Genomic DNA, 14,119 nt, shown 5'->3' on the forward strand with positions numbered 1-14,119 from the left:
CTGCTGCTTATATCCGAAGATCAGGTCAATCCACTGGTGGAGCTGGCATGACACAAACTCACTCTCCAGAGCCTAGGGAGATGACAGAGGGTAATAAGTTAAATTTAGTTCAACGCATGTCAGTCATAGTTTTAAGTTTAGCACAACTCAAACTGAATTCAATTTTTGGTTTGTTTAAAGGCTTTACAGTTAACGGCACTTGACAGAACCGCCAGAACAGAGTGGTATCTGACTTGATAACAGCTCCCCTCAAACCATCAGCTGGGTAAAGCTGGAACTGAATTTCACCTGTGGTGTTAATAAAGGTCTAGCTTATAAGATGAGGCATAGGGAGTAAATAAATTAATATAGTGCAAAACAGTCAATAACCACCTCAATATACAAAGTTGTTACACATTACAGGCATAAAATGGTACATCCTAAAACCTCATTTACCTTTTTGCATCCCGTCATCAAACCACACTTATCTCTAATCGCTTGCACTCAAAGATGAATTCCTCAGCAAGAAACCCTACACAAATGTCTCATCATTACTCCCACAACAACAGACTACGCCTTGTGACTTCTACAATGAACCAAACGTACGCAAACCCCGCAGACGATTATTTGAAAGCATCAAGACATTATAGGAGCTCTTGTAGCTCATTAGGGAACCATTTCAGGCTTCCCACTCTGTTGTTTTCTCTCCTTACGGTGGGTGGACTGGAGCAGCATGTTGCCATACTGTTGTTGAGGACGTCTGTGCATCACCATAACACTGAGATACAAGCTGTTTTCTCTCCTCATTAGCCGGCAAAAGAGGGAAAAAAAACATTTATGGTTTCCTCGTAAAAACAGGCAATTGTGTTAATTTGTGTAAAGCTGTCGGTGAACAAAAGAGCTCCTCTAAACACGTCCAAATTAGAATGAGACGGCCCTTGATTGTCATTGCTGCCTTGTGTCACATTAATTTGTGACAAAACATTAGCCCGGCTGCACTTAAATTGCAATTTATATCATTTAGAATTTTTACGGCCACGGCCGGTGCATCGCTCACTTAAATGTGACTTTGTTGACAGGTCATTCTGCATCTAATTCGCTTCCCTACTCGCTTAATTACAACTTTCAATCAAGGCGGAAGGCTCTGGAAAGGAGGCAGTTGGATTTAGTCAGCGACAAGGTTAGCATCATGTTTGTGCCGACAGCGTGGGACTGCTGCTCCTGTGAGGCCAGGAGTTGGGTCTTTCTCTTTTGAAATGTCAACGGCCACATTTAAGATTTAGATTTCATATCCACAAATATAAAAATGCATCCATAAATGTGACTAAATGATATAGAGGAGTCCTCTGTACCAACCATATCTCACAGAGACATGAAGACAGATAAACATCTCTTGGTGTTTTTCTCAGACTGTGTTGACTGATGGTTGGCTTGACAGAGTGGTAGTCTTTGATGGTAGAACTGGCAAAGTTCCTGCATAATGATTCAATGATCAGAGCCCTGAAAAATATCACTGAAAAATCCTCTGGTATTTTATTTCTGCTTCCCAGAGAAAACTCTGTGGCAACAGAAGCAACGAAGAGTCTCAAGAGTTCAAAGTGGAGGAATGGGAGAATGTAGTAAAATACTGACAGTTACTTTAACACTCAGTTTTGCTGTGTAGTACGCAGGATATTTGTCATAGGTGGAGAACTTGACTTGCACACTGGACCATGCTCCAAAAGCTAAGAAAAACAAAAAAATAATATTGCTCTTCTAATGGAAAATGTCACCATTTAATGACAACCGGTGTTCTGAGACCAGTCTATATACCAAACCTTTGCTACATGACAAAACTGAATATTGCAGCCACTGTCACAGCGGTCTGAATTTCCCGTTTCAGAACTGCGCATGATGGCTCATTGTGTCGCAAGTGATTCAACTTCCAATCACAAACAAAATGTTCAAACGCATTTCTGATCACAAACACGTTGCTTACACTATTCTGCCATTACTCTCTAGCGTGAGTCTTTTTTAATTTATTTTCTTTTTTAACTGCATGCACACACCTGCAGGAGAGAGAAAAATAGAGCGAGGGAATGGGAGAAAGGAATGGAGAGCGTATATATAGCACATGTCATATTTTTAAGTGGTGCAACCACTTCCTTAAGTGAGTATGTGTGTGGGTGCCTGCCTGCCTGCCTGGCTGGGTGGCTGGGTGCGTCTGAGCACGAAAACAGCATGGTTGTTTTTCACCACCTGTGCGCAACCTAACACACACACAAACACACACGCACATATTAACTGTATATATGGTGATTTTGGGTGTGCCAGTATAGTACAGTGACAGTACAGTACAGTACAGTAGAGGGTACAGTAGAGGGACCCCCACACGGTAACTGTCATTTCTCAACCGTTTCGGACGCAGGGCGGCTCACCGGAATCGGGCCGGCACCCTGGGTGCGTTCCTGTGGGTCTGGGGACCCCCACACAGAGTTGCACCACTTACTTCACACAGGTGTGATTTTTATACAAGAGTATGCTTGGCAATATACAATTATTAGCTATAATATACTGTACTGTGTTGACATGCTATGGACATGGTAAACGTAATCGTCTGTCACTGTCCAGGTAATGGACGGCCCCATCTGTTTATCACTTATTGCTGTGAAAACAGCAATCGGGTGCAACTTGGCACCTGGATGGACTGTCCAGTTGCAAACCACAGTTTGGATTCTGATGCAAGTGGCTGCAAGTCGCCGCGTTGCAAGTCATTGGTCTGGACTGGGTTTTAAGAGTGAAATTTGCAGATGGAGAGAGATTTGTCTACTGTCCCCTCCCTCAGTGTGCTCAGACTCCATGTCTGTTTGTCTGTCTGCCTGTTTGTGTGTGTGGTGTGTGTGCGTGAGTCGCGTCGCGTGCGTGAGAGCGCGAGAGAGCGTGTGCATGAGCTCAGTTCATTATGTGCTAAGACTGACCTCTGACGGGCCTTGCTCTGCTGTTTCTAAAACTAATGCTGGGTCTGATGGGCATTTAATGTGCTCTGCAATCTCCTGTCAGTCAGACACGCCAAACAAAGAGCAGGCCCCCCTCCAGAGACACGCCTTTATGCTAATCACCAGAACTACCATTTGTTTGGGGAGGGCAAAAGAGGGAAGGGACTGATGTGCGTGCGCACGTACATGTGCGTGCCATCTTTGAATTAATGACTGGACATCTCGAAATTTGCCTTTAACAAGACCCTGAAGTAATTGCATTGTGTGCATGCACGTATGTACACATGTATGCGAGTGTGAGTACCGTACGCACTTATATGTATTTGCATGCATGTATATATAAAGTCTTGCTTCCATATACTGTGTGTGCATCGTGCATGTCTGTGTTTGCTTTGTTTGTCATTATCTGTCTACAGAAAGAGGCCCAGTAGTAATCACAGATCAGTGTGTTTATGTGTATGTATGCATGCGTGTGCGCGTGTGCGTGTGTGTTGGTGGTGGGTATTGTGTGCATCAACGAGCTATTATGGTACATTCTTATGCGTGTACATCTAATGTCCCAAGTGGTTGAATCGCAGTGCATGTCAGATCTTTATATTTGTTTGGTCTATCATTATCTGTCTGCAGAAAGTGGCCCATGTAGTCATGGTTGAGTACAACTTCAACCTCAGTGGACTCTACCCGCTGATTCAGACAGTGTTTGGCTCCGCCTGAGGGCCTGTGCTGTAAACTGCCTTGATGGAGTCTCTTCAAAGCATTTTCGTTCTGCACTTAAAGGCAGAGAAAACCCAGAGTGGATTCCGTAGTACACGGTCAAATCCAGAGTTTCCATTTTACTCTATACCATAAATCGAACCTTCACATTTGCATTCTCAGAGTGAAATGAACACTCTGGAGTTTAGTGTGTAACCCTGAATAGACTCAGCTGCTCAGCAGTCAGACTCAGACTAAATTACAGTTAAACGAGAGCTTTGCCTTTTTTTGTTTGGGGAAAAATAAACTAAAAATGATTGCATGCACGGTCCATTGTTAAGCAGCTTACATAATCGTATTCTAATCATATTCTATTGGCCAATAGGATCACATTGCCTTTATCTATAGTATTAAAAGGACGTTAATTTAAATATTCACACTGTACTTGACTAACAGTTACATATCATCGCTCGATCGGGTGGAAACCTTTTAAGTCCAAAACTATAATTTGTCAGGAAGTGCATAAAAGAACCTTTGTGCATCGATATTTTCACTATTTCTGCGCAACACTCAAAAAAAAAAGTTTAAATATGGAGATACAAGGTTTCTGCCTGAAAGCAAGGCAAAGCAACATACTTATCCAGCAAAATAATACTTACCATATATACTGTATATATGTTGTTAAGTTAAGGTGACCATTATTGTCTAATACCCTAACTGGTACACTTCAATGAACCACACGCTCATGCACAAGCACATGTATGCAGCAACATAGGTTCTTTCATCATTAACGGGACCAATTATTTTAGCCCTGTGACTTAGCTCACCTAGTGATGACGCCGCTCAACACCATGGGTGGTGGTTAGGTTAGTAATGAGTGGGACAAACTTAACGTTTGTCCCACATCTACATAAGCTCTGAAAACAAACTATATTATAATATTATTAGCCCATTTCAATTTGAGTGTTTTACAGATATTATTTGTCGAGGCACCTCGAAACCCGGGACAATCCCGGACAAAGCGGCATGTCTGGTCACCGTATGGCGTATGCTAAGTATATGTCCATAGTACTACAGAACACAGGCATATGTACCGGCTAACTTCAAACTGGAGCAGATGTGCTGGTGTCTCCCAAATGCAGCTCCACATTGTCTGCACTCTGCAGCAGAAGGTTGGAGCAGATAGTGGATTCCTGAGGTGGGATGAGCTGCCACTTCTGAAGAAACCCAGTCGCGGGGTTATTGATGGGCCAATTAGTAGCTAGCGTGTGTGTCATCCACCAACCATGGGGGACGCCGGGATAATTAATGAATAATTTAGCGTGCCTTTATGTAAATGCTCAGCAGGGGGTGGAAGTCGGTGGAATCCCTGCACGTCTATTGTTGTAGCTTTGACAAAGTGCAGTTGTGAAAAATTAGGGGGTCCCTTTTGTTGTTGTTGCTGTTGTGCTGTGCCGTTGAATTTTGTTAAGGCGACAGTAATATCGTATGGCATTACCGGTCAGTTAAGCAAGTGTATATTTTTTCCAAAATGTGATGTATGATTTAGTATGTGGAATTGATCAAACTAAATTATATCCTCCATATATGCCATAAAAAATATAAAAAACATAATGTACAACATGCAAACATGTAAGCATTTTAAACAGATCCAAGTCAATTTCCTGTTGTGTGTAGTGTTTACTAATATATATACCGTTGACAAAAAATAAACTTGGGTTAAAGCTCTTCATTAAAACCATTCAAATGCTGAAAAACTATTTTAAGTCTGTATACCATAATAAATGCTTGTCCGTCCAAGTAAAACACATTTAGTTCCAATATGGTCCTAAGATTACTCGGAACTTTCATGCCAAGAATAATTTTGTATGATGCTAATGTATTTTAAATGGTGGGTGTGTCCATTTCAAATGAAACTTCTCAAGCACCATAATGAGATTGAACCCCCCCCTCCCCCCCTCCATCAGGCATGTTCAATTGTGTATGAATGATTTCTGTCCTTGCATTTCTTGTGCAGGAAAACGCTGTTGGGAGTAATTTGCTTTCGTGCTTATTGAGCCGGCATGGCAGTTTTCTGTGGTTTTGTGGATTCCAATGAAAATACATCATAATGAACCTGCCTTCTCTGCCCTGTTGAGTCTCGGGTTACCCTGCCCACAGATGTTACGGGGGGAAAGAAAAAGTTAGAGGCGAGGAGCGAACACAAACACACTAGTATGTTTTACATTGCAGTTAGTTTGCAGAAGCCCTTATCCAGGGTATGAGAGGGCAGATAATAGTCTTAATGCCTCGATCAGGGACACTTTAGCCACTAGTATCCCTATTCTGTGCATGCCATAATAATAGGTGAATATTCAGCGAAAATAGACTAACGTTCGCCAAAACAATAACAGATCTAGAAGCCATTAAAATGTTGAGTTGACAGTGGAGAAGGAAACAAGGATAGAGAGTCGGGGAGTGACATGCAGCTGATCGGCCTGGTAATCTAAACGGTGACTTGTGGTTTGTGCTCTAACCACTCGGTTGGTGGACTTCCCAAAATCGGCTATATTTGGCAATCAGATTTGGTATAAAGGGAAAAAACGTGGACCAAGTATAGACTCCAGATGTAAGTAAATAGGATTTAAGTAGTTAAAAAGACACATGGCTGCAAGTGAACTTGGGAAAGGTGTGAAATGTTACAGTTTGTAACAGCCTGATGTTGTACCAGCCTATGATTCTCACAAGTACAACATGTTACAACAACAACAGTGCTGCATACTTCACTTATAATCTCTATTCCCAATGAATTTACAATGCTGTTAAAATATAACAGCACACACAACTTTGATAATACATCTGATACTGTGCACTTAAAGTACAGTGGATTCATCCTAGCCTGGAAACTAGACAAATCTGCCACAGGAAAAACAAATCGCTGGTGAGATTGGTCTGGCACTCTTCAGTTTCAATTACATTTCGCTCACCCCAGAGTTGTGGGTGACAAATCAGAGCCCACTATTCAAAGTGAGACATTTTTTGCTGTGACGTTTGAATCCGTTTGTACATAACCTCCCCTTGGGAATAAATCTTCCACACTGAAGTTCCAGACTAATATCTAGACAGTGAGGTTTATACATCAGAATAAGACCATTTTCCATAGACCAAGTCACATTACATTACCCTAATTTTACTCTTTTTCTTTTTCAATCTTGAACTACTTTGTATTACCCAACAAAAATGTGTACTTCTATGGGTCTGCATTAACTGCTTTGAGCCTGGGAGTGACATGCTTTGTGTGTGTGCGTGCGTGCGTGCGTGCGTGCGTGCGTGCGTGCGTGCGTGCGTGCGTGCGTGCGTGCGTGCGTGCGTGCGTGTACTCAATCCTGTGGTTTGTGGTCAAGCTTTATGGTCTGGTTGAAGGTGGGATTTGACTGCGGCCTTAACGAGGTGCCACCGAGCGCTTTCCTTCTTACCTCACAGACCCTAAAAAACCTTTTTAAGGACTTATGGAGAGTTGTCTGTAAGGATGTTAAAATGTCACTTAACAAATCAATCCGCTCATTTGCATGCCAATTGTGTGTGTGTGTGTGTGTGTGTGTGTGTGTGTGTGTGTGTGTGTGTGTGTGTGTGTGTGTGTGTGTGTGTGTGTGTGTCACTAATGGTGTGGGTGTATAATCCAACACATGACTGTTACTTATTGATTAGGGCAGATTAGGGCGGACACTTGTCAGGTCTCTATGTGGGAACGAGCTGGTTTACACAACATACATGCTGGACATAATCTTGCTCACTATGCATGGGTGCAATATCTGAATACCAAACGTCCAACTGTGGTGGGTGGTAATTAAAGGCAACAAGGGAATTTGAAGAAATTCCTAGATGAAACTAGCCACACGGAAAAGGTGTTAATGTGCAATTAGTTTCTGAATTCTGGATCTTTATTATGAATAATAGAGGGTATGCGCGTGACATCATCATCAAACCAGGAAGTTATTCAGGAACACCTACTGAGTGGCAAAAAACTACTTTCCTGGCCTTGACAGCTCATACATCCACACAGAAAAGTCCTATCTGATTGCATTAAACAATGTTAAACTCACTTTGCCACTCGATGTGCCATTCACTTTAAGCATGCGCATACCCTCTATATATAGGGTTTTCTATTTGTTCTTTTTATGGATTGTTTATAGACCTACAGTAAATTGAAATCAACATATAAGTTATAGGATTTATGTAAAGATTACCATATTATAATCAGATTGTTACATGTATGAGAGATTTTAATTCATGTTAATTGGCTACATGTGTTGTATGCTGATGGTATAGGTTATCTGGTACTGGTGTAGTTTACGTGAGACAGCCACCAAAGCAGGCACACATTGGCTGTTAGTACATCATAATCATCATGTGAAAATAAATATAGAAACATTGGAATTGTTCTGAGTGTGGTCCATGTTTATAGAGATTTGTGGAATTCCTTTAGACCCTGCACTAAGAAAAACTTGACCACAGAAGCAAGTATTTCAAATGAGCACATTGCTAAGCCAATTGCAAATAAATTACACCAGGAATTAGACCGATGATGTACTGTATGTACAATGAATTGTGCTACATGTCAACATAGCTTTGCTGTGGAATAATTCACTCTGGGTATAAAAAAGAAGCCATTTTGGTTTTACAATTACAATTTAGGCATTTAGCAGAGTGACTTATAAATGAGAAAGCAGAGTAAATGCCTTGAACCCCAGTCAGCAAACAGCAGGGGAAAAAAGTCACATAAGTAGATTGCAAAGAGACCAATGCAGGGTTTCAAAGAAACTACGGTATACTGTTTCAAACTTACAAATTGATTTGATGGTAAGGGATTGTGCAGCAATTAATAATGCAATTTCAAAATATTTGTATGCCCATTTGTATACATTCAAATGAAGTTCTAACTAATTCATGAACGTGTCCGTAATATCATCTGGGTGCAGTTTGATTCGACTCCAGAAGCCCCTCACTTCCTCTCCTTTCCTAATCCCCCGCCCTTCCCCTCATTCTGGTTTTTACTCTCACCTCCATTCTGCTCTCTCTCTTTCTCTCCTGCTCACGTTTCTTTCTTCCTCTGGAATCCTACCCTCCTTTCATCTGGGGTTGCCTTACCCGGCATATGACAAGCGCCCTGATTAAAGGGCCTATTAGCCGGCTGCACACGAGGAGCAGCTTGTCAACTCCAGGCAGGCGAGGGAAGCCTGCCGCCCGGCCCCGGAGAGCTGGGGCCCCCAGCGTGGAAGACTTTTTCAGGGGGAAAGGGAAAAGAAATCCAGCGGAGGGGTGACGTAAGGAACGAGAGCCTCAGAGCAGCCGAGGAGCTAACAAACCATTTCCTTTATTCTCATATTCACACAGAGGGGTTGACTCAGTGTGTGTGTGTGTGTGTGTGTGTGTGTGTGTGTGTGTGTGTGTGTGTGTGTGTGTGTGTGTGTGTGTGCACGCGCGACCCTGTGCGTGCGCCCCCTCTCTCCTCCCTTCTCCTCTACCAATCAGATAGGTCAGAGCTGTGAGAGTTCTGTCTACGGGTCAACGGAGGCACTCGCTGGCTAAGTGGAACCTGAAACTTTAACCCCAAGTCACTCGCTCGTCCAACTTCCAACTCTCTCTCACTCTCTCGACTTCCACATCTCCCTGCCCGACTACCCCAAATCTCTTTCCGCAGTCCACAAATCCCCCCCCCCACTCACATTTTTCTCCCCAATAGTCTCTCGCTTTCTGTCGCTGATTCTGCTACAATTGTATGTCTGCATCTCTCTCTCTCTCTCTCTCTAGAGCCTATGCTGTATTGGGCGTGACAAGGAGCAGAATGAACTGTGATTTGGAAAATATCTGCCCCAAAACAAACATGTCATGGTGGATTTGACCCTCATTCTGGGAAGAGGCATACCATACCGTAGTAGGCTGTAGAGAACAGTTCATACTAGGGATGGGAATGATCAATTAATTCCTTAATTAATAATTGATAGGTTTTGATAACCTTATCGATCGATTAACCAGTTAGTTGATAAGCAGCGTTTAAAATAAAATAAAATCTGACAATCTTAATTTATACACAAAGAATACAAAAGGCATTTATTTGACCATTTGAGATAGGCCTACAGGGCCAGGCAATGGCATCTTTGTATGAGGAATAAAGTGTGTGTGTGTGTGTGTGTGTGTGTGTGTGTGTGTGTGTGTGTGTGTGTGTGTGTGTGTGTGTGTGTGTGTGTGTGTGTGTGTGTGTGTGTGTGTGTGTGCCTGTCTGTACATACCGTCAGTATGCATGTCTATATGCTATACCTGCATGCCTCTGCATCTGGGTGTATCTACGTGTGTGTGTGTGTGTGTGTGTGTGTGTGTGTGTGTGTGTGTGTGCACTATCAGTGCTATGCTAGGGGGGATGTTTGGATAGCTGGTGAGAGTGAATGATCCACTCAGATGATTGTGGAGTGAGTGGAGTAGTTATTAAGCTGGTCTGAAGGTGTGGAGAGCAGATGATTAGGATGGATGACTACACCAGCCTGAGAGTACTGGACTCTATATGGGACAGGCTAATGGGGGGGGGACTGTATGTGAAGCAGCTGCGTGCGTGCGTGCGTGCGTGCGTGCGTGCGTGCGTGCGTGCGTGCGTGCACATATGCATGTCTTAAAGAGTAAGATGTGTGTCAATTCATCACAAGGAACTTCCAGAAAAGTTAAGGTTACCACAAGTAACTAGTAGAACTACTGTACCACTAGTCTACTGGTAACACCTACTGTAGGTCCAATACATTACAATTCCATTCAAAACAACGCAATGCAATATGCTTAAGTAGCAGAAACAGGACCTAGTCGGGGAAGTAGAGCACAAACAAGAAGGTGAAAGCATAATAATGAGAGTGAGACAGGATGACAGAGACCATCATCCCTGCTGATGGAGGTTTTATACTGCTCGGCCTTGTCAAGTGCCAGGCCTTAGAAATACAGACAGACGCATGCGTGCGCATGTGTGCGCGCGTGTGTGTGTGTGTGTGTGTGTGTGTGTGTGTGTGTGTGTGTGTGTGTGTGTGTGTGTGTGTGTGTGTGGCACATTAATTCCTGTCTTCCATGCTTGAGTGGACACCGTGGCCCAGGACGGGGCGGAGGGCAAAGACGCCACCTGTCCCATAATCCTTTGAGAGAAGTGATAGAGGGCAGAACAGATGCTGCCAGACAGACTTTGGGAGGAAAGATGAAAAGAATTGTTGTAGTGATGGCAAGGGTTGCAGTATTAGTAGTACTAGTAATATTATTAGCAGTAATAGTAGTAATCTGTATATTAGTAATATCACATCATCTCTTAAGTATGTCATGGATTTTCTATATTATATGGAGATAAAGTACAGTATGATGATTGGCCAGTTTTGCCGACAGCCTGTCTTGCCTAATGCACAGATGTTCTAAGTGGGGTTCACCAGGTGTCCCAAGGGGTCACATGGAAAGGAGAAAAAAAATCATCTAAAAATAAAATTTAAATTTAAAATGATTGTGTCTATTTAACCACTTTGAACCAGGTGTCTCTACTTTGGGCATGTCATAATAACTGTCATAACTAAAGCGAAAATAGCTGATATACAAGCTCACAACGCACCGCGTGTGTGCGCCAGCAGTGCCACGTTGCAATAGGTGGGCTGCAGTCACAGCTAGGCTATGGCCATTTGGAGGTTGGAAACCTTTGTGAACTCCTGTTCCAAAACGTGCTAATAGTGCTGCTACTGTACTACGCCAACAACCTACATGTGTATACGTCAAGTCCTGTCCACTGTTTACCCAGAGCACACAAGACACATTCCGCAGCTGATATGGTAATAAACTTGACTTTAGGAGCCAAAGACTGTGAAATAAGGAGCAGGGAGAGAGAGAGGACACATAGAAGGGAGAGACAACATTAGCGAGTGAACATGTCAGCAGCAGTAAAACCCATTTCTCAGTGTTTCGTCAAACCCCTCCATGACATCACTGAAGAAGAGGAGTAGGGAGGAGAAGGGAGGAGGAGGTCGATGACGACAAGGAAGGGGAGCTGGAACAATGGGAAGAGACGGAGAAGGGGGGGGGCAGCTCGTAAAACACGGAGCGCTCGGTAAACATGTCTTCCCTGGCGCATGACGATCCTCATACAGTGAGCGCTGGCTGATGTTAGCCAGACACAGCTCCCCCCCTCCCCAGCAGAGAGCTACTTCCCATCACACGGCTAAGTCTTGGCTGGGACGGCTGCGGGACACTGGGGAATAGATTAGCGCTAAGCTAAATTCTGCTGTGTAAGGCAAGGCTAAGCTAGGCCAAGGCTAGCCTATCTCGGTCTCTCACTCACTCAGTCATTTGTGGGGGCTGGAAGGATCTCTTGGTGGTTAGCGACGGCTCACAGCAGCGGTGCACCTCAGATCGCACTTAAAATTCCTACAGTGGTTGGCCATCGTAACAGTCCCCCCTGAATCTATCTTACATTAATACGTATGTGGTGACAACTACCCTCTGAAAGTCCTCCTTTATGAATGTATCCTGTATTCTAAGTTATTGTATACAGTGGTAACAAATTAGTGTAGTCCCCCTTCATAGTTTAATTACAGTTCAAATCTAAATGCTGCGGTCTATGAGTCAACTACAGTAGCTAGCAGACAATTCCTTGAAACTTCTGACAGCTGTAAAGAGATCAGAGGACACCCTGATTCTTCCTAACAATTCCTCATAGGGATGAAGGCAATAGGGCAGAAGCGGTTCAACACATGAGCCATCTACAATGACGACTCCATCTGTACAGAACCTCCTGAGAAAATACGATTCAGGGTGATGGAGGCGGGGGGTGCGACGGGGGGGACTTTATGGGGGAAAAACATTCGAAAAGCATTACGGTCGTCCCAGCCGGTGCCTGATCAGGGAGCACAGTGGGGATGAGAGGCAAATGTAAACAAGTGTGAACTGTGACCTCATGTATAGCTGGGGTGTGTGACGGGTGGGGAAAATGTGGGACCAATGGACCAGCCATCTCTTTGTCTTCCCTCCACGTCTTTCCCTGCTGTCTCTCCCTCATGCCTAACATCAATGCTTCCAACGAAATTCATAAGATTCTCGTGCACACATGTTTGTGGGGGAGGGGGGCCGATAAACAAATTGTCATTCTTGTAAGTGAATCATGTGTCTTTCAAATGACGACGTGATACACTAACTTTAATCAATGACCGAAATACCAACACACACAGCACGTGATCACAACCTGCTAGGATAATGGCCTTGTCCGACATGTTGACACACTTGATGTAAGTGTGAGGAGCTGTCAGCGTATGGAGCTGACAAACTTCAGGGTAACAGGGCTTTCACAGGGGGGGTGCATGAGGCGGTCGAGGTGGGGAAGGTGACTCGGCTCACACTAACATGACATTTGTCTGTTAGCGTGCTGTGGCCATGTAAACATCCGTGTCAGGGGGGGGGGGGGGGGGGGGACTCCTTGGGAGTTGCCATGACAACAGCTGTCAGGTCAGGCTATGTGAGAACTCAAAGTGCTCTCAGGCAATCAGAAGTGGTGGAATAAGTAATCAAATTATTTTAGTAGTACAGAGGTAGTAGAAGCAACGCTGCAATATAAAAATACAAAAAATCTTACCGAGGACAATATAATTTGCATTCAAAATATACTTAAAGTACCAAAGTAGTAAATAGCAGATCGGGTTGCGAGCTTGTAGATCGGCTATTACGGATGGGTCATCGTTAATCAATCATTTTTGCCAGGCTAATAACAGTATTGGTTCCAAATAAATGGCATGTTTTTCAGGCTGTACTTTTGTGCTGTCACTCAACTGACTGCACCACAGTTCAACACAAGCCTCGTCTCGCTCTCTCTGTCTGGCTCTGTGAGAGCCATTTTAGCTGACATGCCTGTCACTACTTGGAATGGGCAGGCCCTTTAAAAAGGTGTGTGGGTGTGTGTGTGTGTGTGTGTGTGTGTGTGTGTGTGTCTGTCAGCAGCACTCCCAACAGGCCAGGTTAGTGAGATGAACTAAACATTTGGAGTAGAACTGATGTGAGATGTGATGTGAGACACAGGCTCCTTGCGGTTGAAAGGGCTTCGCAACATTTGTCTGAATAACGGAAGGTAATATATCTTAGAAGAGATGTTAACGGTAAGGGTGCTCAGATACGTTTCAAATATAGCTACAGTACATTGTATTCCATATTTTCTTCTACACCTAATGTCCTTTCGCCGTTATCTTAATACCGCCAGCATTAATTAATCCATCGATAGTGTACTGCCAGGGTTTTATCGCACGTAACACTTACTTTGAATAACCAAATATCCATAATCGCATCTTACTATGAAACAATTCCGTGTGTGTTGACATCACTGGTGGTTGTTCTCTCGGTCGGTGGTGGAAAAAGTGGACCGCGAGTATCACAGCGCCTGCTAAACGCTTGTCTGAAGACAGAGCAGACAATGCAAGTGGATGCACGCGCATCTTCAAAAT

The 14,119-nt window shown here is 43.7% G+C and overlaps 1 protein-coding gene across 9 annotated transcripts in view; it reads right to left on the reverse strand.

Moving 5' to 3' along the window:
• The window catches only part of lrba (LPS-responsive vesicle trafficking, beach and anchor containing), a 312,184-nt gene that overhangs the window by 43,603 nt on the left and 254,462 nt on the right, over positions 1 to 14,119 (reverse strand). For all 9 annotated transcript variants that reach the window (XM_079499894.1, XM_079499893.1, XM_079499897.1 and 6 more), the window contains exon 47: positions 1 to 72. This exon is cut by the window's left edge and continues 96 nt beyond it. In XM_079499894.1, coding sequence (XP_079356020.1) covers positions 1 to 72 — 72 coding nt within the window. The remainder of the gene's footprint in view (positions 73 to 14,119) is intronic.

The sequence above is a fragment of the Electrona antarctica genome (genome assembly GCF_951216825.1).
Source record: "Electrona antarctica genome assembly, chromosome: 4".
In the NCBI taxonomy this organism is placed as follows: domain Eukaryota; kingdom Metazoa; phylum Chordata; class Actinopteri; order Myctophiformes; family Myctophidae; genus Electrona; species Electrona antarctica.